The 27,534-nt window shown below is 40.6% G+C and overlaps 1 protein-coding gene across 2 annotated transcripts in view; it reads right to left on the bottom strand.

Moving 5' to 3' along the window:
• RGL1 (ral guanine nucleotide dissociation stimulator like 1) overlaps positions 1-27,534 on the bottom strand; it is a 49,917-nt gene that overhangs the window by 12,233 nt on the left and 10,150 nt on the right. For both annotated transcript variants that reach the window (XM_079314598.1, XM_079314599.1), the window contains 5 exons: positions 17,799-18,007; positions 13,189-13,266; positions 6,593-6,777; positions 2,906-3,030; positions 1,977-2,192 (listed from right to left, as the gene is read on the bottom strand). In XM_079314598.1, the coding sequence (XP_079170724.1) occupies positions 1,977-2,192; positions 2,906-3,030; positions 6,593-6,777; positions 13,189-13,266; positions 17,799-18,007 (813 nt within the window). The remainder of the gene's footprint in view (positions 1-1,976; positions 2,193-2,905; positions 3,031-6,592; positions 6,778-13,188; positions 13,267-17,798; positions 18,008-27,534) is intronic.

Below are 27,534 nucleotides of genomic sequence, written 5' to 3'. Positions count from 1 at the left end.
AGTTCAAGAGCAAAGGGCAGGACTCACTAGACCTGAAAGCTATTTTTGCATAGTTTGGGGCCAAAAAAAAGCCACATAACAGCTCTTCTCCAGAGACTAACATCTTAAAGAATGAGACCTTTCTTTTTCTTCAACCTGAAATTTAGGTTGGGGAGAACAGGAATTTAGAGGCACAAATTATCAGCTTTTCTTCTTTCTTCCCAGTACAGCAGGTGTTTGAACTGGAAGATCCAATTTGGAGCCATCCTGACTTAACCACATGCTGTAGAATTTAGAGCACTGTAGGAATTTAATGTAATATTAGATTTAGTGTTCTCAGTGATTCAATTGACTGCAGACTAAACTTAAGCAAGCTTTCATTTGCATGAAGAATTTATAAGACTGGTTTTAATAACTTTGTGTCATGCTGTGTCCTTCACAGAGGGAAAACCAGAAAGAATCCTGTGCAGGAATAGCTTTGATTTTAAAAATTTTAAGTATAACAGGACATTAATGGTTTCATTTTTACTTTTTATTTTTAAAGAAAATATTGTTTGAGTGAAATTGGCTGCTCCTGCTCAGGAACCTGGTGGAGCAGAGGGTGGCAGTAGGGAAAGTATTCAGTTTATCTTCTGAACCAAGAAAATGGATCCAAAAGTCATGAAGAGATAACAAATGGGGAACTCCATGCTGCCAAGTTTAGCAGTCAGTGAATAACTGTACTTTAATGAGTGGATTATTTTCTAATTCAGGCACCTAACTATTCAAAACACTAATTTGCATGCACAAAGCAAGCAGCTTTCTTCAGAAGTGGGCAGCTAAGTAGATGTGCACCCAGCTGCTGTACATGTGCCATTATTCTGCAGAGTGTGCACATACATTTTTCATGTTTCATGCTACGACTGGTGCATTTAATGAATTAAGTAAAGGCAGAAGCACAGAAGGTATGAATTAAGTAAAGAGAGAAGCACAGAATCAGCAGGGGTGTAGAACAAAGTTCTCCATCCATGGAGTGAGTGGGATGAGGGCAGTGCCTTTCCTGATTTCCCCAGGGATCCCTTCTGCCCTGGGATGATGACAAAGTTCTGTCCAGCCTGCCCCAGGAAAAAGGCCCTTTTAGCTGGTGCCCTCTGCAACTTGGAGCTGCATTAGAAATTGGAACTTTCTAATTTCCTAATCCCTTCACATAGGCAATAAAGCATCCATCAGATAATGATAAAAACAAGCAGATCTAAGTGCCAAGGAGAGGTTCCAGACCTTCCCCATACCAGCTTCCTGAACCATGCAATTGCCAGAGCTCAGGTGCCAGGACTGAATGCTGGAAGCACAAAAGTTGCCAAGGTTGGAAAACCTCTGGCTTCAACTTTGTCTGACTGTTCCCTATAGCTCAAGAGGAATCCATGTGATTCTTAGAAGTCAACACACATCCACATGGAAGTGCTGAAATGGTCTCTCCCAGAGAGGTCTCACTTATTGCCAGCTGCCCAGTGCTCTGAGGGGAATTAGGAAGGTTACAGTAAAATATTAAAACCTAGGAAATTAGCAAACTAGAGTTAAGTAAAGCAGGCATGGAAAAAAACCTCTTCTTGCAAAGATTAGCAAAAACATGATAAAAACATGGAATCTGCTACAAGATCCTCTGAGAAGCTCTGCTGAGGCACATGGAGGACAGGGAGGTGATTCCACATGCTGTGAAGTCTTGTCTGCCCAGCCAGTGGCCTCCCACAATGGAGTGATTCCATCAGTGGAGCAGGGAAGAGCTACTGATACCAGCTACCTGAACTTCTCTAAAGCTTTGGCATGTATCAACCCCATTCACATGCTGGGGAAGAACTGAGGGCAATATTCATTTGGTATCACAAAAACATCAGTTAAAAACAGGAAGTATTAGAGCTAAGATTGCCTGGGACCAATGTGTACAACCCCTTTCTCCTCTCCCAACTCCTTCACTCCAAGGCACCCATCCAAAAAAACATTAAGCAAAATAAATCCTTTACATGTGCAATATGAATCCACTTCTCAATGATCTTGGCTCTCTGCTGGATTTTGAGATCCCTGGTCCCCAGGATAGTGCTGATGACACATTTGGTGACTGCATTGAACTGAGTGATGGTGGCTCTGACAGTTGGAGCCAGGTTCTTGTTTTCCTTCTTATCCCTTTGAGACCAGATGGATCCCAAACAGTGGTAGGGCACAACTCTTCTGAAGAGCATCTAGAGTGAAACAGAGGTGTGGTAAGCCAGGAAGTTTCTCCTAAATCTCTTTTATCCACAAGAAGAAATAAAGGTTTAGAGGACAAATTTTATCTAAATCTAATATGGTACTTAAAGGTAAGTATTTGTTCTCTCTTAGTTTAAAATATACTTTGGCATATTCTTTATAGGCTTGATGCCCCAAAAGAACTGTCAGCTAAGCAATACTGGGAAAATAAGGGACCTTATATCACCTCTATATTAGCTGCATAACCAAGATTTTTTTTTTAATATAATGATATTTAGAAAGGAATTCAAACAGATGAAGCAAAATCTGAGCATTACAGTCCACAGTACCTAGACATCTTTAAAGCCAGGTAACCACACAGATAAAACATGCTATTTCTCAGTGCCAACTACTTTTGCAGAAGAGGCTACGCATAAAAAAAATCACCAAAAAACCAAACAAAAACAGCAACAACAAAAAACAACCAAAAAGCTACCAACCCCCCCCAAAAAAACCCACCAAAAAAACCATAACACCTTCAAAATGATAGAAGGGAAAAAGGAAAAAGCCCAGTGACTGGAACAGCTGGGATAACCACAGAACTGTGTTCTGTGTCCCAGAAGCAGTCCTGTTCTGGAATCATATACTTAAAGCAATGTAACTCTAAAAAAAAAAAAAAAAAAAGTATTATTTTATGAAGTTATATAATATGCAACACTCTACATACCACATCCATGTATGTCAACTGTTCTGCCACAACGTGGTCTTGAAAAGAGGAGAATTCTTCTGGATTGCTGATTTCCAGTTCCTCTCCATCAACCAGGTCACTGGAGGAAGTGCTACAAAACCCATCTGGCCAGAATGGAAAACAACACTCAGTAAATTTATACAGCAAACAATGAATCAAAGCAGGTGTTTATTTTGCAACATCACTGTATTACAGCAGAACACCCCAAGGGCCTAGCCTGATGTGATGGCCCCACTGTGCCATTCGAGTGAGAAAAATGACCAGTAGATTAAACTGGCAAAGAAAAGGTGGAATAAAAAGAAATAGAAAGAACATATCTTAGCAGAGAAGTGACTTGACCTATTTGCTAACTATTCTTCTGAAAGAAAAAACATCACAACCATCCCAACAAAAATCCTTTACTGACATTGCAGAGTTTTGTTCATCTACTTTTCAGTAGATGAAAAAAACCCTTCAAACTACAAAGGCATGAGGCTGCAGGTATACCCCCAAAATACTGCATTAGGAATGCTCTTCTATCCAGAAATAAAAGAAGATACCAGACTTCCTGCCACCCTTTGTGGCTTCATGGGCTATACTGAAAAGAGTTTATTCCAGCAGCCTTCACCTTTTCTCTCAGGGAATTTCTCCCAAGAAATGGAATAGCAGAAGTGTCCTCACTGAGGGACCTGGCCCAGTGCAGAAAGGAAAGGGTTCCACAGCTGCTGCCATGTTACCTTTTGGCTCCCAGAAGCTGGGAACAAAAAGTTCAAACACCAAGAAATATGCTCTTGTTTCCCATGGTAGAGAAAGAAGTCAAACAGAAACTCCTTGAAAATAAATCCTAATCCCTTTTACTGAAAGGCAACAGTAACTCCATAAGGAGGGAGAAAAAAAATAGGGTCTTGTCAAAGACGAAGAACCAAAGTACTGAGTTTACTGGTAAGATTTCATTTACAAAAACAAAGAGTGTTATGCAAGACTTCATATCCAGTTAAAGCAGAGCATTAAAGCAACAACAGCAGATAACATGATAGAGAATCATTACTTTTCAAAATACTTCATTGTTCCTTCCTCCAGTAATTAACAGAGCACAATCACCAATGCAAATTGCTACAGTTTTGATGTAACAAGTTATGTCTACAGGCTGATTTCCATCTGTACATTTGAATTGCACAATTTACTGGCAGAACTCAGTGGGGTAAATGGAGACCTCTGTTGTAGAGCTACTTTTCCATGGCTCTTTTGTAACAATTTGCATAATTAAATGGACTTGGACTGGACTGCTACAAGAATTTCACTCCTTTTGGCTTTGTAAAACCTCCTTTTCCTTTTGGTTCTTGAAATTCAACTGAAAATCTTCACCATTGAGATGCAGCCCTATCCAAACCTTACAGCATGCTTAAAACAAGGTCCTGAAGGACAGTGTAAATTTTTCTTTTCTTTTTTTATCCCTCTTTTTCTCCTTCACAGACTGTAAGCAGTCTTTTCCCTACTCTCCAAGAAGCTGGAATCCCCTTGTGCTCAGGTATCTCATTTTCTTAAGACCCTTCTGATCCACTCTCAAAGTCTGACTGCATGGAGAACAAGCACGTGGCCCTCCTGACCCTGCAACCTCTGCCTCTCCTTGTTTTGCTTGCTCAACCTGCAAGGATTGAGGCCAGAAGCAGCTTTTATCTTCCTATCTGGTACTGCAATCTAATCTACTAGCATGGCTAATGGCAGCACAGAACAGAGGTTTGATTACCCAAATCAAGCTGTAGGATTATGTGGGAAACAAGAAAGATAGAAACTTCCACAGATACTGAAGGGTTTGATTTGCAGCCTTGGAAGAAGCTTAGATTGATGTAAAATAGAAGTATACAGACATTAAGCAGAAAAAATATAAATTTATGTTTCTACAGCTGAAAGTAAGAATATGCCTTAAGTAAGTAATTGTATTAGATAAGATGGTGAAGGGTTTTATAGTGCAGTAATGTAATTGCATAGGGTAAGCTAAAAGTTTAAGTGTTATAGAAGCATATGTGTGTACATGTGACAGTAGTTCATTGGACAAAAATATACACAATGCAGCAGAATTAAGTAAAGGTGACGGGCTAGAAAAAAAAAACAAAACTTAATAGCAACTTTCTATTGGATTAAAAAGTTATATATTGCCTTGTAATGAAGAAACCCATGACTACTTTTTGAACTGTGGCTGAATTCTTGTTTCTCTAAATCTCACGCCTTGAGGCTGATGTAAATTGGAGCAATAAATCATCTTTAGCACAACTGTAGTCCCATCCCTTCATTAAAGCAATGATAGTAGGATTAGTGCCCAAATTTCAAAATTTTAAGCCCAGCAGGAATGCTTTGGGACAGCAATTATCAACAATGATTGCAGAATATGTATCAAGAATTTTGAAAGAAAATGTACAAAGACAGAGCTCTGATAAAAGTCAGGCAATCCTAAAACTCTTCTTTGCAGACCCCATAGCTTAATTTTATTGCTCTCCTCTTAATAACCAGCCTCTATTCTGCCACAATTTAGAAAGTGTTATCGTTCCTATTGGCCCACCTATGACTTAAAAAAGAGCATTTTCAGCTGTCACTTGAGGAAACAAATACAGAAGCAGGGCTGCTGGGAATTTCTGTCCACCCTGAAGAACAGATGAACCCAAATACAGTTCTCATAAGTTTTCCTTGTTTGAGCTGGGGGAAGCAAACCCAGAAACTGTGAGCACTAGTGACATCTTAGCCATCCTGTTCCCTTACCTGTGCTCAGTAAAGGCCTGAGCTCTGGGTATTTCTCCTCTTTCTGTTCCTGACTGAGTAATTTTGGCATTTCACAGTATTATGCATTGGCATGGTATTTCTGGAGCATCCGGCAGACATGACTTTCATGGAATGAAAGCAGGTTTTTTTCTCTGGCATTTCCTTTATCATTTATGGCATGAATTATTCCCTCTCACCCCTCTGTGAAAGCTGGAAGTTGATTCCAGTGCTCATTCACATCCTATGTGAGCTCTCCCCACTTCCCAGCTCTGCCACAGGAAGCTTTCTGACCAGGATATGGGGATGTGTCAGGTTTGTGTGACTACAGTTCACTATTGTTCCAGCAGACTGTGACCCCCAATAACGTAAGATTTTCCTCTGTCCTTGGATACCAGCAGCCAGCCACTCCAATAGGAAAAAACACCCACAGGCACTTCCTTTGACAAGATGGTAACTAGGAAGAAAAGCTGCAGGACAAAGCTTGTGACTCAAGCTGTATTTTGTTGCAGCTTTGCATTCTGCTTTTTATTTGTTTGGGATTTTGGGGGAGGGGGAAAGAGGTTAAATGAGAAGCCCAGCTAGAGAGCAGCTGTGTGTTTTAACTCATTGGCATGGGAAGTGTGCTGACAATTAATCAGTTGGCTGCTGCAGCAATCTCAAAGCTTTGGCTAAATACTAGAGAAGTGTTGGATTTCCCAAGCCACCCCAGGATGAACAGACATAGGCATCTCACACTGTAACATTATTTCATCCCTCACAGAGCCTGCAGCCTCACACAGAGGTTGGGTTTCTTTTTAAAAACAAAAAAACAAGACAAAAGAGCCTCACAGTATTATTGATAAGCATGAGAGGCAGTGAAATGTACTGCACATAAATCCCTGGGGCATCTTGCAGCCTGGAAGGACAGAAAGAGAGAAGGGAATGGTAACTCACCAACAGCTTCTACTTCTTGGTTCTGAAACTGCTTCAAGAGGTTCTGCACCCTACTCTCCATGTCAGAATTGGGCATGTTGTTCTTCAGATAATCCAGCAACTTCAGCAAACACATGTAGTCAGGGGGCTCCCTGAAATCCTCTGAGCACTGATCGAGCCAGGCCCGTAAGACTGATGCTATTTCACTACAAGTAAACAGAGAGAACAGTGTTTGAATTCAGATGGAACTGAATGTACCTGTATCCAACAGAGCAACAAACACATGAGACATTCACAGCCACCTGAAGCATCTGTGCTGAGCTGCACCACAGCCATGTTTAACAACCATCAGACATAACACACGCCATCAACAGCACAACATAATTTCTTCATTCTGTCTTGGGCCACTGGGAAAAGCTCAATGTTTGCTCCATAACCACTCCCTGGGATGTTGTGGGAAAATAGCAGGGAGGAAACAAGGTATTCATGGCTACTTCCCAGTGGAAATGCTAAATCAAATGCTTCCTCTGGGGCTTTTCATCAGCTGCAGAGTCTGGGAACCATACTGGAGCTGCATATCCCCCCATGCCCTGTTCCTCCTTATCTACAGTCTTGGTACAAAGCCTGACTGCTAAACCGAGGCCTTCATGGAGCAAAGAGGAGACAAACCTGAGCCTAACCCTCACAGGCACACACAGCAAGTGGGATTGCCTCATCCTGGAGAACAAAACCCTCCCTGCAGCACAAGGCTGCCCATGCCAGAGCCAGCCTGAGTGCAAGAGAGCTGAGCCTAGGAGACACAGTGATCCTGCTAATCTTAGTGATCAAAAATGTACCAGCAGAGTCGTGATTTCATCTTCAGCACAACCCAACGAGGGGCTGTCAAATTCCAGCACACAAAAAGGGTGCCCCTCTCATGCTGGCAGAGCAGGAAAAGGATGCTCAAGGAGTTGTAGGACCACTGGATCTTGTTCAGGGAAATTATCCCAGACCTTATTTCAGAATAAATGGCAGAATACACACCTAAACTTCCCGAGAAAAAGTCCCTGAACTTTCCATGTGTTCAAAATCACTCCTGCATCTCAAGTCTCTTCCAGTGCAGGAAAATCTCTGCTGGAGCTGTGTACAAATACTGGCACATTCCTGCTGCAAGCTGGGAAACCATAGCAGTCTCTGGTTAACTCAGCTGCTCAGCAGCATCCAAAATAAACCAATAGTTAAGAAACAGTAAAGAGAGTTTCTCTACTCTCTGTGTCCCATCTGAATTGTGGAGGTTTTCCTCAAAACTCAATTAACTTTTAATACCAGAGAGATTTCATACAACTTGCATCCTTTTAAGTCTGTTGTTTCTTTCCCTTCTTGTTCTGATAATGTGGCAACTTTGAATTCTCAGTTTAAGTATTTGGAAATCTGTTGGTAATATTCTTTGGTTAGGCTTGCTGACAGGAGAAATGCTGGAATTACAATTTCAGAGCTACAAAAAGTATTTACAGTCAAAAATTAGCTTGCAAACACATTCTGGATTTCAGGTTCCACTGCAAGCTGTGGCACAGCCAGACCACCTCTACATGCCACAGCCAGGAAAGACCACAACAGGCAGATGCTCCCATTGATGCCCCCAGACTCTCCCACTGCCCTCCCAGTTTCAATTGTTCTCTCTAGCCCCACACACACCCAGAATGTTGTCACAGCAGCACCAACAGTCATGAACACCACTGTCCTTTGCCCACAGCATTTTCATCTCATTCCCAGCACAGTCAGGGAACACTGTACTTCACTGCATGCACAAACACTGCATTCCCTCCTGCTCCATGCTCCCTTTCCCCACCCACATCCAAACCATCATCCCCCCTGGTCCCAGCACCAAAAGCCAGGCTAGGCATTCTATTCCTACAACCATTTACCAATTCAGCCATGATTTGGAAGGAGGAGCCTCTCCACAGGGCAAGTTCTTGTACTAATATTGTTCACACACTCTCTACACTAAGCTCAGTTTCCAGAGATTTGAGTGGTGGCCACTTTCTGAAGCTGAACAATAAACAGAGTTTAAGACAGATACAGTGTCCCAGAGCAGGGTGAAGAGTTCACAGCTGTTACAGACACTGAATTTGCCAGCAAAATCATTTCAGTCAAGAGGGGAAATAGGAAAGAGAGAAAAGGTACAGTGCCCTAGTGACCTCTTGCTGCCAGGCTGCTCTACTGGAGCGTCAGGGAATACTGCAGCTTTCCAGAAATGGGCTGGACACGTGCCCATATCTTGCAGTAGCTTCATATTTGCTGCCTTTGCAAAGAAATTCTCTGTACTCAACAGACTCAGATAGGACAGGGGCCTTCCAAGAGCTCAGACAGGAAAGAAACACTACAGACCACACTTTTCATGGGTTGATTATGAGTTAAAAATTCTTCCTTTCCTGCCTATACAAAAAATCCTCAGTGCTTAACTCCTGTGCTGCTGACTACAGAATCTGCTGGCCACACTACTCCTGATCCAGGCCACAATGCCTTTGGCCCTCTTGGCTATCATGCTGACCAGCACCCCCAGGTCCCTTTCTGCCTGGACACTGTCCAGCCACACCATCCCCAGCCTATAATGCTGCAGGGGATTATTGGGGCCAAAATGCCAGACCTGGCACCTGGACTGGTTAAACTTCAGTTTCTGAACAAAAAGCAAAAAGCAGTGGTTTTTTCCCACCACAGTTATTTCTAAAGAATGAGAAGGGAGTCTCAACACTTAAGGAGAAAAAAGAAGTTCAATTATTAATTTCTTATGAAATTCTGTAAGAATGTGCACAAAACTAGCTGTAATTTGCCAAATGTATACTTAAATCTATTGAAAAAATACTCATTACAGATGGCTATTCCCTTTCCTTCACTGTCCAGGCAGTAACTCTCAGGCTTGCTCACACAAACTAAATTAAGTCACATACATTTTCTCAGTTTTGCTAGTTAAATCAGGGTAAAATGTAAGCAAACCACAATAAAAGGCTGCTCCAACAGTGGCTTCTCACACCCAGTTTGTTTATAAATACTGTCCTGATGACTTGTTCAATAACATATGGGAGACTTCTGCTGGGATGCATGTGAAGCCACTAAGGGAAGAGCTCTGTTAGCTGTTCTTTGTTTTAATTGAGATGCCAATCATTATTTTTCTTCCTAATTATTCTTTTCTGCTTGGTTCTGGTTGTTTTCATAACTCTCCCACTCTTTCACTGCCCTGTATTTGACTCTGCTTCTCATGTAACCACACTGGTTTCTGATGTTGTTGGAGCTTAATTTGCTTTACTGGAATGAGTGATTGTTGCTCTCCCAAATGCATCTTAACTGCTCCCCACCATGGATTTCCCAGGCACCAGAAGCTTCTAGCCAATTTTCTCCCATTTGTCTCACATTCCTTTGGTGTCCATTGTCCTGGAGTGCAATGTTTCAGGCCCAGTTTTACTTCTGCTGTAACTGTGCACATTGTTTTCCAGTGGGACTGTTTGGTTCAGAAGAAACCAAAAAACAAGGTTTTGGTCAGGAAGATCTGAATTAACAAAAAGCCATGGGAGAATGTTTGCTTGTCACTATGAAATGCTGTGGTACTACACTGAAGGTTTTGGTATTTGCTATTTTAATGCAAAAGAGGGGAAGTGAACATGTAAGACATGCCATGTGGTCACTGAATAATTCCTTAATTTTCTCTGTTTGAACTATCTCCCCCAAATGCTGTGGAATGAAACAAGGTTTCAGTTTAGTTGCAAGTTGCTTTGTCTGCAGTTTTCAATTGTGCCACATTCCAAGTTTTAATAACAAATAAATTCCACATTTTGATAATAAAGCAGATGCAACTATGAGGTGACATTCAAGACAAGCAAAAAAGCCCCAAGTATTTTGATTCTTTTCTGTGACCTGTCATCCATCTGAGGAAAAGCCCCACCAATGGACTCCAAACCAGCAAACCAAAGCCAGTAACAGAAGGAAACCACAGCCTTGTAGTCCAAGAGGAGGCTTGAAAGGACTTTTTGCTGTTGCTCAAGGATTCAAAAGCCATGGCAGTACTAATGTTAGAGCTCTGAAAAGCAAACAAACAAATAATCATGGTCCAAGTCCACAGACCAACATGGCAACATTGTCTGCCTCTTTGAAAACACCTTTCCTACAGGTAATCTCAGGTTTGTACTTAGGTTTGTATTGTTGAATAAAGTCTCCAAGGAACTAGATTTGGTTAATATTAAACTATGTTATTTGAATATTATGTGGAATATTCACATAATGTAAAAATATTATAAAAAACACAATATTATGAATATGAATATTATGTGGAATATTCACATAATGTAAAAAAATTTTAAAAAAAGATCATTTACATCAGGCATTCTTCTCAAAACACACCACAGGTCTACAAGAGCAAAAAGAACAGATAATTTCAGCTTAGAAGGCAGTAACCTGTGGGCTTACAGTGCACCACAGGACAATGTTCCTTCCACACATACCCTCAGTTTTTGCACCCCTCCTTCTTTCAGGCTCCATGAGGTACTTAAGGAGTCAAACTCTCCTTCTGCAGTTGTTCTTAACTTCTGCAGCATTTTTTGTGACAAACCAGTGGAAATGCTTTAAATTGCATCCCACTTCTAATGGCCCAACTGGCTTTTTAAAGCCTCTGAGCTGTCACAAAGGAGTCTCATGGATGGAGAAGGTCTCTCTCTGGCCACAGACCACAGGCTTCCCATGAGATATTTTTCCTCTGAGAAATACAGAGTTAATGGCAAGAAATAACAAGGCTTTTCTGCTGCTTCCTCCTATTTCTCCAAGTCATATAAAACCAAAAGCACAATTATATCATGCTTCTCTTCTATGAGAAAAGAAGGCAAATGCAATTATATTGGAATTATCCCAGACAAGAGAAAACCTGAACTACCAGAAGTACACGTTTCACAATAGAACTACAAAGCCAAACACCTCCCAGATACCATTAATTGTATCTAAGAGACAAGAAGCCAGAGCAACTGAAAGCAATGGAAATTTTTAAGGAAGGAAAGTGAATTCATATTTATATGGGATCTGTTTAAACATGTGAATATACCTGACAAATAACTTTGTTGACAATTTCATTGTTGAACTTTTTATAGACACGATTTGAGTAAAGATATCAAATTCAAATATAAAAGTTATTTTATGAAGGCCAAAGGATCAAAATTAGCTGTTCTGAACCACATTAATGAAAAATCTGTCAGAAAACTTATCAGAAGTTGAGCTACCACAGGAATAGGACCACAGTCTTCATCCATTTGTGTATTCAAGGGTATAAAGGTGTTATGTGCCAAGAAGGAAGAAAGCATTGAGCAGGAAAAAGCAACTGACAAGGCTGGTAAACTGTATATATGTCAGGAGGAAAAGAATTGTACTCAAACAAACAAACCAAAACAAACACTCTCCTACTAAATATTATTTGCTTGCACACTCACCTGCAGGTATAACTAGAAACTGATGAATTTTGCCCAAAGCCCAAGTGACACAGGTAACATCAAGATTACTTTCACCCCTTTTCCCTCCATCTCATCCTCAAAGTCCACAAAAAGGCAGCTGGAGGATTAATCCCACCATGGTTTATACTGGTGAAATTAATTCCTCACCCCCAGAATAAATCCTTCAGCTATTCTGCAGGAAGGCTACAGCTTTAGCTCATGTTTTATGACTGAGATCAGGGAATGTCAAATGGTTTGCCCAAAGTTAGAAGAGACCCTAGAGCTCAGTCTAGATGGAAGTGTGGGAACCACTGACTATTATTGCTTCTACCCATGACATCATGCTGCCTCCTTGGTGCCTGTAACCAAGTTTTAACTGCCACCTGCTCTTTGAGGAGTTCTCATGGCAAAATGGGAGCAAAATATTTTACCAGCCAGGAGAGACTGAGTGTTGAGCTCCTATGTCAAATCCCATGGGGCAAGAGGAACAGAAAACCAGTAATGCTGACAAGAATCAAGCATCTTCATTCTGTAATCAAATATAACCACACATGCCACAGTGCATGCAAACCACAGATGTCAAAGTACAAATGTTGATGACCTAAGGCACATTTTACACCCAATATCTAAAGATAAAACCCTAGGAGGATAGCCAAACTGCCTTTTTCTCATTTAAACTGCAGCTCAAAACAGCTTTGCTATTTATTTTGCAAATGAGGATGACCACAGAATTTAAATTTCACTCTAAAAGCAGCACTGTAAATCACAGGGCACTAATGGAAAAGTTCCATGCACACACATTGCCTGAGTCACCATCAGCTTTGCTCTGCAGGCATTGCTGTAATGACAAAAAAATCACTCATAAGCAATAACCATTTACTGCCACAGATAAGGCAGAGGAAACAAATACCCCCTGTCTGTTTAATCAGCAAAATGTTTACCTAGATGTGTTAATCTCATGTTTAATTCCAAAACAAGTTCCCTGCAAAAGATGCCTGGATTGTATTATTGGATATGTTAGAAGACAATTGGTATTTGGCCTTTCCACATGCTTGTTTAAGCATGCAAACAGTGCTGTGAGTTTTCAATGGAATAAACAGCTCTGCTGCTCACATCCTCCTCTGAGACCAAACCCTGTCTGGAGCTTATTCCACAGTGCAAATCCATACTTACGCCCTGAGTACCATCTCAGATTCCAAGGAATTCAGGTTTGCCACTTCTCCATGGCTTGAGGTCTCCAGGTTTCCAAACCTGAAAAAGGAGATGGATGTTTAGAAGAAACTCTAGTGAATAAAAGCAAAATCCTAAATAGCATCATTCATATACAATCACCAAAAATAACTGTGAAGTGTTTCCAGCTCAAACTACATGGAATCTTAACAGATGGGCAGAATTAAGGACCTTGAAGATTATTTCATTTAGGAGAGGAAAAATCTGAAAGAAACAGCCAGTATCTTCCAACCTAATTTGTTAATTTACATGAAGCCACCTGGACACAGGAGGAACCAAGTAAAACAGTGTCTTTGCTCACAGCTCCAAGACCCTTCTGCCTGTTTTCACTCCATCTTTCCCACGGCAATATTCCAGTGTGCAACAAGACTGTAACACAACCACCTTCTCCAAAACAGCTTCTGTGTCTCTAACACCTGCCATTCCTAACAGCTCCAAGGTTTCCTGGTGGCAAGTGCTCACTTTGTGCCCAAACTCCTGATATTAGTGAGAAAAACCCACAGTGCTGTGAAAACACCTCTGAGAAAGAGGGAACCATGGGCACAACTCCAACATAGCCAGAGGGAAATCTCTTACCTACAAGGCACAACCCTGTGCCTTGCAGGCAGGATCATGCACTTCATCTTCAGTGGGAGTGCCTATTGTTTGAGATACACAGCTCCATAATTATCCATGAAGAATTCCATGGCTCCTTACAGGCAGGTTTAATGAAGGTGAACAATTTCTGTTCAGAATAAGACAGGCTCATTTTATCCATTTAGGTTTTTACATCTCAATTAATCTGAAGAGTTAAAACAAGTGCATCCTTAAGTGCTTGTGCTACAGCCTGGTAACATCAGACAGAGAGAACATGGTGAACTGCTTCTGTCCCAAAGGTTCGTGTCAGAACTGTCACAAACTCATCCAAAAACATTTCAATGGATGGCAGTGGTGGTAATTTTATGCTCAAGTACTGGTCTGAGGCTTTGTATGTAAGAATCACAGACCTGTTGTTATAGGGAGAGTATTTCACTTTCCATTGCCATCTACTCTGTAAGATGCCTAAAACACAGCCAATAGACAAAAGGCTTTCCCCTGCTAAGGAAAATTTTTTTTATAAAAATTAAAATTTTATACTCAGTTTTTAAAACTAATTTTCTGAGGAAAATGCACTGAGATGAGTCCCAACGTCACTGTCCTACTACTGAGTGAAATATTAAATATGTCCTTGCAGAACATTAAGCACTTGTGTTTAAATCCCACCAGTGACACAAGCTGAGTTTTACAGGAGAAATCTGCAGGATGGCAATAAAGAACAGGCAGTTTTCTGTGCAAACCTGGAGAAGGATATAACGCTTCCTTAAGTTGCCAGATGTAAATCTCTGCCTATCTCTCATCTCTCCATGAACAACAGGTCATTAAATACGGGTTAGGAGGAGTTAACAACACAACCGATGTAAAGAACAGCCTTTCTGCAGCCGTCCAGCACTCTGTTCTCACCAGCTCCCGGACAAAGAGTCTTTCACTGCCCAGCCTTGTAGGAATGCTTTGCATACAAAAAGAGGCACGAGAAACAAAAGGATCCTGTAGCCCACAGAACTTTTCAGCCTTGCTTGGCATTTGGGAAGTTACAGACTGCACTCAAAGGGACTGACTAAGCAAATGAGACCAGAATGTAATGGGTAATACTGAATGTTTAAATACTGGAAAATAGAGTGGAAAATGCATCCCTGCATCTCTGTTAAGAGGGAAGGAAGAAAATACTCTGAATAACTCAGAAATAATGAGGAAAAGTTGTCTCTGAAAGTGCCCCAAACAAAGCCTTAAAGAAGCTTGAAAGCATTGAAACAAGCAATTTGGAAGGCCAGATCCTCAGGAATGATAAGGTGGTTTGAATCCTACACACATGGAGTCATGGAAGTGAAGTCACTTCTCTAGCTGAGTAGATAAGCCACCTGACATAAAGGAAAAAGAAATAATAGATGACAGAGGAACAGCAGTGAGTCAAACACCAGTAAGCTGCTGTCCCAAAACATGTGGCTCTGCCACTGCAGGACCCCTTCCTTCAACACTCCACCTCCCCTGTCCTCTCCATCTGCCCTCCAGCAAACCATCCTCCTGCAAAAGGAATGAATGGGAAACATCAATCTTACTTGCTCTTCACTGTCATTACCCAGCTCCAACTCTCCCTCCAAACAGTCTCAATTCCCTCCTCTGTAAACTGCTCCAGACAGGACTGGTTGCTACTTTCCCTGTGCCTGTGCCAAGCACAGCACAGCCCCACTTCTGAGGAACACAGTTATCAGGGCAAAATACATTATGGAAGACAGGAACTTGGCCTCCTTCTAACCTCATCTGGATAGTTAACCAACTCTGGTTTCCATCACACTTTGGAATATCCTCCTGGGAATACCACACTGTATCCCCACATCCAGGGGCAGGAGGAGCCACTCTCCTTCCCTCCAGGAACTTTCAGGAAAGGCTTCCACAACAAAATGCCACCAGGATCTTTTTCTTTTAACTCTCCCTGCCCACTTGTACCAAACAACTCGAAAATATCAGAACATACAGTGTTAAAAGCGTGGCAGATTTCCAAAGCTGTCTGCTGCACTTAGATGCCAAACTCCCATGAATGCTAAAGGGATGTGGATGTTCAATTACTCCTCAATAGCTTTGGAAACACAAGTTGTCCCACTCACTTCTCAACATACCAGCCTATGCTCAAGATTTTGTCTAGTGACTTCTAGTCTATTTTAAAAGAAAACCATTATAGACTGAATCTAAAAAAAAAATAATGGGGCTTCTGTCACAAATTTAATCAAAAGCAAAAGGGTGATGTGAAGTCCTGGAGGAAAGAAAATATAAAAATGCAACAATTAGATTTCTAAAACTGTTTCTAAAACCCACTTTAGTCTCTGTATTCTGATTATTAACAAGTATCACTAAAAAACAAAGTTGAAAACAAAGTTGCAAAAATGCAGGCTCTGGGTTACTTATTATCAACTAATCTAGAGATAAAAACCAAGCTGGTTAAAATCAATTATTATCCATCTCTTTTTTCAGTTTGGTTTTTTTTTTTCCCTTAGAACATCAGCTTTTCTTCACAAGTCCATATTCCTCAGCTACAGGTAAATCATTCCAACTTTCATAGCATAAATTTAATCTAGATTTTCTCCCAAACCATAGAATTCTAGATTATCCATGATACACAGAAAGCCAAGATAAACATCACATCCATGGATTCTTAAGCACTACCCTCCTATGATTTGTGAGAAGGGAAGGAAGTGGTAACCTCCTAGGATTTCCTGTGGATCCTGTATTAAAAAAGGCTGGGGATGATGCTGACAAGATCAGGCTGCCTGGTCCTCTGAAGGGGGTATTGTAACCTGCTCAGAGAGGTACACAAGCCAGCAAGATCAAAACTGGGCTCAGAAGAGAGAGTTCTGTTCTATGGAGAGTTCTCCTGGTCTTTCCTGCCCTCTCCAGCCATTTTCACCTCTTTAAAGCAGAGTGAAAGGAGGAAGGCAGGGGCAACTTCCTTAGAGCCTTAATGTTTTTATATTCTTGTACATACCTACTATCAATTTTTATAATTTCTCACATTCTGAACCAGAACTGGGATGGACTGAGAGATAAAGCACAGAACAGTCAATGTAACTGTAAGCAAGTCTGCTCTCCAGGATGGCTGCTGCTCTCTCAGCTGACTGCTTACCTTAATGTCAGGTTATTATTATTATTATCTTTACTAATTGAGCCAGGCAGCATTCCTACAAAGCAGCCAGGATTATCTTTTTTAGATAGAAAAGCACAGATAATTTATCCATGCCTTGTTCCTTATCCACCTACTGGGAGAGCCAAAATTAAACCCTAGGAGTTCTTAATGCCACTTCTCTGCTCTATTTACTCTTTGCCAGAGCAATCATGGATTCTGAAAGTGCAACAAATGATAGTTCCAAAATAAGAACACCCCTGACCCAGCCAGTTAGAATTTAGTGTGAGAAACTATTGCTGTGTGGTCCAAGCATTTATGCAGAGCAGCCATGATTTAACAGTCTGACCATAAAAGCTATTCCTACAACATTTAGCAGCTCTTGGGCTGTCTGCAAAAATTTATGGCTACATATTCATGTGACACAGTAGAACAGGAGCAAATTCTTTCTTGTGTTTCTACAATCCCTGTTCCAAATCAGCAGCCTCCAAACAGAAGAGCTAGGTCTGAAAATACTGGTATCCAACAAAATTTTGGAATCTATTCTAGGTATGACTTCACAGCTCATGGATTCCGTTGGGGTTTTTGGAGGAAACTTGTATTAATTTTGCTGTGTTGCTCCAGGCAGGTTCTTTAGCATCTAGAAATGGCACACTTTCCTTTACCCATGCTTTGATGAGTGTTGGCATGTGAACAGCAATGCATTTATAGACTAGACCTTTATGCTGAAATTCTGGATTTTGCAGTATTCTTGACAACAGATTATTAAATCCATGCCCACTAAAAGCAAGGGAAGAAGTTCCTGACAACTTTCCCCTGTTGTGAAATGATGAGTCCATTTCCACTGCACAGCAATGGCTCTCACCTGTCCAGAAGAAGCTCCAGCACTGCCCTGGGAGAAGCAAAGGCTCTGTATGTTGCCAGGAAGATGCTGATGTAGGAAAAATCTGCATCTCCAAAAGCTGTGAGAAGGTTCTCCACCAGTTTCTCCAAAGTCCCAGCTTTTATAGCCCTGATCTTGGATGTTTCATACTGTCTGACAGTGTGCTCTGGGGGTAACTGGTCTCCTTCACCCTAAAAAGGAAAGAAAAACAAAGTGTAAAAATCAGTCAGGAGAAAGATGCCTGACACAGACTGGATCCTATCTCTGCACAGGAATTGGCCATTGCCAGTTACTAAGTGATTTTATCAATTTTTTTTGTGCTCTCCAAGCACCAATTGCTGTATCAAATAAGGGTGTTTTTAAATTCTTTATTTTAAAACATTTCTTTGACATGCTCAAGAAAACATTTTACAGTGTGACCATTACCAAGTTAGTCATTATTCCACCATAAAAAGACAACCTATTATCACACAAAGAGTAATATTACTGAAGGGGAAAAAAGTGATATTTCAATGTTTCATTTAACTTCTGAATAAACATGAAAACTGACCATATCTTAAGCACTGTCACTTGTGCTTCCCTTGCTGAAAATCCCAACTTTGGGGTGTCACGCAGGACCTGAGGTCAGAACATATTTGTTGCAAAAACATTTCAAGATACTTTTGCAAGGAGGGTGCCAAACTCATCTTGAAAACAAGGCACTCTAACATTCCACTTTTCTCTCAGAGTTTCCACTTGCCACAATATTTGCCCATAAATCTAGGGTTTGGGATTGTGTGTGGGTATGTTTTTTAAACACCATTTGTTTTAAATGCTTACAGCCTGCTTGGAGTCTGAAATAACATTTCCTTAAATTATGCCATTATTTAGAAGACAGTTCAGGAAAGTATTTCTGTAACTGGTTTAAATCTTCTTTGGTAAAGTATGTGGGATAAAAAATAGGATTATAAATAAAAAACATCCAGTATTTACTCAAACATCTTGATACTGAAGGCACAAAGACAGCATGTTAATAACAGTCACTACCAACCCTGGCTCAGGACACTAACCAAAGACAAAGGAAAAAAAAATCATCTATTAATAAGATAATTAAGAAGATATATCCCACCCACTTCCTATTTACATCACTACCCTCCACTGCTTTGGAATTGTTTCTAATAGACATCCTTCTCAGTTTTAAACAATATAAATGTCTTTAACATTATTCTAAAGTTCTGTCTCTAATTTACAAAACTCTGCTATCTCATGTCCCAGATTAATGAGATTCAACAAACCCTCTCTGCAACATTAAAATACAACATTACTGTCTGTATTTAAAAAATTAAAAAAAACCAAAACAGACTAGGCAGGGAAATATTTTGCTACATTTTGTTCTGTGGATCTTATGACTTTTTAAAAGTTGTATAAACTTGTAATATATCTAACTTCAAGGTGCATCTGGAAATATATGAACTATAAAAATTAACTAAAAGTGTACCTGGAATTATGTATGACACTGTCATTATAGAAACATTATTAAAGGGATATGTTGTCACCACTATGTAACTCTCTTATATTAAAACTTTTCCTTAAGCAAAACCTGGCTGCATTTAAAAATAAAAAGCAATTTTCTTGCTAACTCTTTCTCTTACAATTATGATACACTTTTTAAAATAACTAGTTACACAATACAACCACTTTCAGACAGGGAAGGAAGTCTGCACCACTGTATTTAACTCTTTATTTTTGATCCAGCAGATTACCCCTCTCACAGTGTAATGGCTTATGGGCATATTTTCTCAGAGCACATAAAACTCTCTCATTCTCTCATGTAAATACATTCAAAACAAGGGCAGAATCTGCTTCCAAGACTGATGCATGCACAAAATTCTCCATTAATTGCATCTTCCCCAAGACATCATGTTGGGAGAATGTTAAAAAGAAACAAAACCCCAAAAAAATCTCACCAAAGCAAAACAAAACTGACCCAGTTTCTGAAAAATCTAAAACTTTGTCAGCAAAACATCAAACTGTTAGAAATCATTGTGAGAGTTTTGGGATTGCTTATATTTGTATTATTTCAGCAATTCTGCCTGTAAAAGGAAAAGGGACTTGGCAGACAAGCTGAATAACAGGCTTTGAGAATAAGACCTTGTGGGCTGAGTTTCATGCTAACAGGAAACTGCTCAGTCTGGATTTAATCAAGAGGGCATCTCTTCACTGACACAACCAGGCTACCCAAAGGCAAAGGAGTTTTCATGTTTGCTTTAGAGCTTTCTGCTCAGAGGAACACTTCACTCACTGTCATGAAAAAACATCCCTAAAGCTCTTTGCAATTTTTAACAGCGGTGCAGGGTGACCACTGTTAGTGGTACCAACAAATGACACCAGTTTTGCACTGTTTGTGCATCTAAAGAACAAAAAAAATGCTCTCTAGCTCCTCTTTGTCTCCTTCATCACTGTCTCCAGCAGTCTAACAGAGACCTCAATATTTCAGGGCCTTGGTAACATTTTTCTTGGTCCTATAAAACAAATAGATACAGCATTTATTAATCTGATTTATGTCTTTTAATAGCTCACTTTGATTTCTCAGGCAACTGATTAACCTTGATAATCTGCAAGTGTAAGTGATGAGCAAGTAGCTTCCTACAACACAGATAGCATCTTTCAAAAGCAAATGTAGGAAGATTAAATGGAGGCATATCCTTGCAAATCCTTATTTTCTGAGGCTGAGTGTGTACTAATGCAGTGTAATTCCAACAACTTTACTAACCCTTGGCAATGCTGTACCTTTGGAGGGGCCCACTGTCTTTAAGGTGATCATCTTACAGCTCTACAGCATTACCTACATACACAGTGCTTGCTGAAACAGGAGAGCTCTGTGCAGACCAAAACACATCCAGGCTGAAAAGCTTCCCCCAAACACTACCTGTTAAGCTCCAGTGGGAATATAAATTAACTACAAAGGCCACCATTGCCTAAATAAGTGCTACAGCCTAGCAAAGGGATTAGAGACTCAAGGTAAAAGGAAAGTTAAAACTCTGATCAGTACAGAACCAAGCTGCTACCCAAACAGGCACACAGAACTGTAGTCATTGTTTTAGACACAGCACTGGAAACAATTGCTTTCACCCAAAAAAACCCACTGCTGTGCAGGATTTTTCCAATGCAAATATTATCTGTTGAGATTCTGGAAATGAGACTCATGGAATGAAATTAATCTAATTGTTTTTCATTATGCAGACTGGAAAAAAATACTAAAACAACTGGGATGAACAATAAGAAAAGGAGATAGCAAATATTCTTCAGGCTCAGTCATTTGAAACATTACCACTCCACTAAAGATCTGTTTTATTCAGAAATTCTGCAGTTATTTTTAGGAGCATCTAACTAACACTTTAAACGCATTTTTACCAATTTTGACAGATTTTTAAATGCTTTTCACTTTCCTTGAAACTTACAGCTTTTCCAGATGGAGAGTTTTCCACTGTTTTTATTAACTTACTGGACAGGCATCCTATGCTGGAAAAAAAATGTGCCTGAAGTGCAGTAACATGTACATTAACTCAAAATAAAGCACTCCAATCAAGATTGTCGTTGTTTATCTAAAATGAGTATACTTTAAACTTCTGAAAGTAGATGCTCTTTGTGATTTAAACTTTATTTTTTTCACCTTGCTTCTTTACACACACATCTTTAATACCTACACTCATCTTTGGGAGAAATAAAAAAAAAATACGGGAAATGGAATGGAATGATTGAACTTGAAAAGCTCCAGAAATACAAGCATCCATAATGTCATCAAATACCCTTCATTTAGCATGCAGACACACATCACTAAAGAAAACAGCATGATAGATGAAATTGGCTTGTCTCAGCCAGTATTTAGATAAAGAACAACTGCAAAGACATTGACAACTTTTCTGACACGGCGTTTCCTTCCAACCAAGGCGCTGATGGAGTTTATAGCTGAGGGGAGGGCACAGGACAGACAGACAGACTCCCAACTCCACCACATGACCTTTGAACAAAAAAACCCTCTGAGAAGCGCCGATTTTGCCCAAACAATGCCCCAGGCAGCGGCGGGGTTAATGTTATCGACAGAGTCACAAGTATTTCTGTGGATGTGGGGCAGGCCGCTCCCGCCCGCCCTCAGGCCTGCGCTCCGGGCCCGCTGCCGGCAGCGGGAAAATGCGGATTTTAAATGAATTTCAGCCCTGGAAAGCCTGGCTGGCACTGCAGGGCTGGGGTGGCCAGCGCTGACTAAGGCAGATGGTTTTATCTTACAGCGCACTTGGAGATGAAATGAAACAAAATTACTCCAAGAGCTCCCCGTAGAACTCCCTGCACTTCACTCTCATTTCGGATCCTGTTAAAACAACAACCAAACCAAACAACAAACAAACAAACCAATTTAAAAAGAAAAATAAAAACAACAACACCCGCGAAAACCAGAACTCTTCATACTGACTGCGCCAAACTCAGAAGCCAAAATAAGTTTATGAACTCCTTGCTAATCTCCCAAAAGGAGGGGGATTCCTGGATTTCCAAAGCTCCACCCTTTTCCTTTCCTTTCTTGCCACATAAATACCCATTCTTGGCAGCGACCCAGAGTTTCCAGGACCAATTAATTCCACGATCATGACACAAAAGACATTCCTGTTTGTTCTCTGAGCTCACAGCCTGCCTGGTGTCTGTCCCAAGCGCTGGCAGCCACAAAAGCTACGGGGCAGATTTAGAGGAGAAAAAAGGAAAAAAGCCTCTTACACAAATGCTGCTGCTCAGTTAGAACCTTTTCACTCGGACACTTTGCAGCTACTTAAAGCCACTCTGCGGAAAATAAGAAATAAGGGGCATTCCATGGTGCTGAGCTGTGCATTCTCACACCTTCTGAAGCGATGCAAATTTACACTCGTTTGGATATTGGCGAAGTTTGTGGGACCAGCTCTACGTGAATCAAAGCAAAAATTCATAAATCACCTCTCCCTGCATGCATCTAAATGAGTTTTAGCAAGTGCATTACTAAATTGAATCTTCAAAGAGGCCTAGGTTAAAATGGCATTGTGCAGCTCCAACAAATGTTGGTGCTTATCCAGCCACGGGAACATAGAAATTCCTGAATTTACCCACTCAGAAACATCTGTGCAGCAAAGGAACGGAGACAGATTATTCACAGAGAATCAAGTCATCCAGGAGGTTGACTGTGCAGCAAACAAGGTTTTCAAAGAAAAAAAAAAAAAAAATCAACTGAACAGCTCCAGATCTCCATCTCTACCTTGCACTTACCCTCTTGCTGTTTCCAACCTACAAATGCTCCCTCTCGTCTTGCCTCTCATCTCTCCTGCTAGAAAGACTTTTAACAAAACCAATACAAGGCCTCTCACTCTCTTCTCTTGAGTGATTTGGTATCATCATGGAGTTAACTGAACCTGAATCATCAGATTATTGAAGTTTCTTTTTTGTTTATCGTGTTTCACTCAACTGCAGTTCACCATAACACTGTTCCCTCTTAGGCATGCCAGGGATGTATAATTTTCATAACTTGTATTATTAAATATTCCTTGTGGTGGTTTTGATCGGACACTGAAGCTTAGCAAGTTCCTAATTTAAAACTGAAAAGCAAGAAAAAGAAACCAGTAAGTCAGGTAAGACTCTGAGTCATGTGCATCTTACATTGTTGGAGGAACAGCTGTCATCAAATGACATTTACTACTAACACTCCAGTAAATACAAGTGTCCCATACTAAGTATCTTTCCAAAGCCCTTCTGTATTGGAAGAAAATTACTCGTAAAACTCAGTATCCTCCTCTCTTCAGTGCCCAGAAACACCAAAATGTCCAATCACCAAACCAAGCAGTAAATAAATATTCAAAATAATAAACAGCTAAGTGAGCAGAGCACCAGGATGAAGGCAAGGAAATGGGTTTTACTGCCCATTTTGGCAGTACAATCAGCTCGTTTTCTAAAATATTTTGACTTCTGAAGCCAAAGGAAGTGTTACACTGTGTCTCCTTGAGAGAAGAGCTCTACAAAGTCTCCCGGGACTTGCATAAAGCAAGCAGTGATTAATTGTGAAAACAACTAACAGCTTTTCCAGGTATGGATTACAGAAGGTCCCTAATGAGGTAAAAGCAGCTGAGACAGTGCCCCAGAAATTGTAATTACTGCTCTTGCTCACAGCCTTTATCTTAACTCCTCTTCCTCCTTCCCCACACTCGCAGCTTCCTGGAAATCTGGAGGTGCCAAAGCACCCAGGAACCATCACTGAAACCATAAGGGAGAAGAGGTGCTGAGCAAAGAAAACAAGTATAAAAGGTGGCAGACAGCTCAAACATTTCACTGGAGTCTGAAACAACTTCTTGTGATTCTGGTTATAGATTACAGGGATAGGTACAGTGCACCTGCCCTCTGACAAATACTGAGAGGTTCAGCCTCAATCACAAATTCTCTATTTATATACAGTGTTTCTAAGATACCTTGATGTTAAAAATGACAACTCTATACCTAGCCTAAGAAATGCCAGAGGAAAGCTATTATTTAAATGTTGTTTGTGAAACAGCAGTCAGCAAAGCTCTTTACCATGTTTCTTTCATGAAAAATGATGAAATACACTGTCATTTTAAAATAAATATCAAGCATAGCAAAAAGAGGGGATATTGATATCAGCACTAACACAGTCAGACAGACTTCACGTGGTATCATGATTTTTGACTACCAACAGAATACTTGTCCTGTGACAACACTATTTTCTATCTCCTTCCAGAAATGTAATTTAAATTAATTGTGGAGCTCATCATCACTTTCTGCTCAGTCAGTAGAAACAAAGAAGGTCCTGTATGAGGCAGCAGGCAACAGTGCTAAATTCAAAATGGATTTAAGGATGCCACAAGTAATAATTCTGTTGCATAATAGTAGCACAAATGCATATTACATAACCCAAAATGCTTTTATTCATCCTAATTGTATTGTTGGCTCTCCTTTCACACTGTAAAGCTTGCTCAAGCAGTACATAGAAATTAAATTTATACTGAGTCATGAAATCAGTGTAAACTGCCACTGTATCCAGTGTAAACAACAAGGCAAGAGAGAAATTAGTAATAGTATGAATAGCTGGAAATTAAACATGTAGGTGAGGGGAGATGCCCTCTGACAGGGGAGAAAATACTTAGCAGAAGACTGATTCATATTTTAAAGTAAACTGAACTTGGAACAAGGTATTTCTGTGGAACAACAAATACCCAAGAAATGCTGTTACATGTCTCATAATAATTACTGTGAGCAATATTTAATGCCAAATTTTTTGAAGCTTTTTAGATTAAATAGGTTAGCAGTCAGTAACCACTTTCATGACTGTAGCATGAAAACATACCTAAACTGTGTTATAAACTTCATTTCCATGGCTGTTCTTTTTTTACTACCCTTTGTTTTAAAACTTAGAGGCCTCTCCAGGGTGGGGTCTGAGGAGAAAAAGCAGCAATAGGAAGCTAATGTTTCCTAACATTAAGTGTTACCAGCTTGAATAATTATTTACAGGCTGAAAGAGTCCAAAAACACTAGCATTAGTCCAGGCCAAACTGCATTTTTATTATTTATCTAGCCATCAGAGGGGTGAAGTATGGTATCTCCTGGTGCTCTTCTCCTGCATGCACCCTCCTAGAGAACCAGGGAGTGACTGTGCTTGGCTACGTGTGTCTGCCAGGGATGGCAACATCCTTGTCCCTGTTGTACAGGTATTTTCCCCATGAGGAATTCTGCTTTTCACCGGACCAACAGAAGTGTGTGACAGCTGAACTACCACACACCTACACGGATGACTGTTCTAAGCACAGCACCAGCCATGAACCCTCCTCTTCTGCCCCAGCACAAGCAGTGAGAGCTGGCCCTGGACCCGCTGCAGATATCTCTGCTTTGGTTTAAGAATGCTGCCTTGCACTTGGACTGAAATCCTCAGGCAATGGATGTGAATCAAAACACATAATTATGTGCAAGTATTGGGTCAGAATGCAAAGTAACATTTGTTGGGGGGGGTTGTAAAAAGCCAGATAAATAACAAGCTGTCCACATCGGTTTGATTTTTCTTCTTTTTTGAAGGAGTTGTTGTTTAACTACCCACCAGGAGTTAATAGCATACCTCTGCTCTTCCCTGTCCTGTTCTCCCTGACCACCTGATGTTTTCCTGGACAAAGTGCCTGTTTTTGCAGGAAGAATGCAAACCTCATGCTTTAAGTAAGTGTGCAAGAGTTCATTCACATTTTCTGTGCTCCAGGGAGCCAAGAGCCCGAGCACAGCCAGAATCAATCCGAAGCACTCCATGGGAGGAATGCAAAGCCCTAAGATCTGCCTTCCAAGTGAAACACGTCGTTGTTACTCATGGGGCATTTCCAACAGCAGCACAATGGCTGCCATCTCCAAACCAGAACACCCGCCCTGCCCTAAAGGGTTTCTACTCTAAGAAACACGAAATGCATCACAAGTGCAGCCAGAGATTACTACAAACCAAGCAAACAAAAGCAGACGTATAGTTTCATAATAATTCTCTTGCTGTATTTGCGTGGAATATTTAAACCAGGTTTCAAATGCACCTCAGGAGCATTTAGCTAATTAATCTCTTTTGCACCGAAGACAACAGCTAATCCGGATGGGTGTACTGACTTGTTTGCATCCCAACACTAACACATCTCTGAAATGTTACAAACCTCAGCTGACAAGCTCTATCCACAGGAATTCTCTAAACAACTGAAGGATATTCTGTGTTCAATTCGAGTCAAACTCAATTTACTCAATACATGCAAGCTTGTGTGGGGCATAAACTATATTTAGGAGGGAATAAAACCCCAGCTAACTCTAACGTGATGGTGCATTTCTGCTTTAGGATTTACAGATACTAACAAGGAGACACTGGGATCTGGCAGTCTAATGAGATCTACCACAAGTCTCCAGTTTGAAGTCCAAGGGTTATCTCAAAGCATTTAGTCATTCTCTGTTGTTCAATCATTCTGAGATCTTTCAATGGGAAATGCCACTTAGTAATAAAAACATGTTGTTCTACTTGCACAAAGAGCCCGTGGACTCCCCAGAAAGGAAGAAACAGCTACAGACTGGAAGAAAGGTTGAGTCTCCATAGTGAGAAAGGCAGTACAAAGCAGGTGAAGGGGTGGGAGAAAAGAAAATAATGCTTTAAACTGCTTTCAGACCAAAAAATGTGGGAAGAACATAGGAGAAAAAATAGATTAAATAGACTATAATATCAGGATTACTCCACAAAAGCACCTGAAATGCCTACACCTCCTGAGTGCCATTGTGACCCAGGGGCAGCACTGGTGGCTGCTGTCACAGCCACGGAGGTGGCACAGAGGAAAAAGTCAGAACTCCATGAGTCTGCAACCCAGCAGATCAAAAGGTTAGTGAATGTCACCATGTAAAGTGGCACAAAGCTTCACAGCTGAGATGGAGCTGCCAAAATCTCATTCTGATTGCCAAAGCTGCTGAAGGTGAGCTATGCTCTGATGTACAACAGATGGCTTATGCAACTAAACAGAGATCAATGTGAGAGGCCAGAAAAAAAAGTCTGCTGAACGTCCTACCCTCAGAGGTCCCACTGTGACACAGAGATCCAAGAAAAGACCTTGGTAGAACATTACATATTTCAGCACAATGCTTGGAAATGACAACAAAAAGCAAACACAACACACACACAAAAAAAAGTCTGAGGAGCCCACACGTAGAGTACCCTGTTCTG

Source organism: Erithacus rubecula (assembly GCF_903797595.1).
Source record: "Erithacus rubecula genome assembly, chromosome: 10".
NCBI lineage: Eukaryota > Metazoa > Chordata > Aves > Passeriformes > Muscicapidae > Erithacus > Erithacus rubecula.
This window is presented reverse-complemented; position numbering and strand designations above follow the sequence as displayed.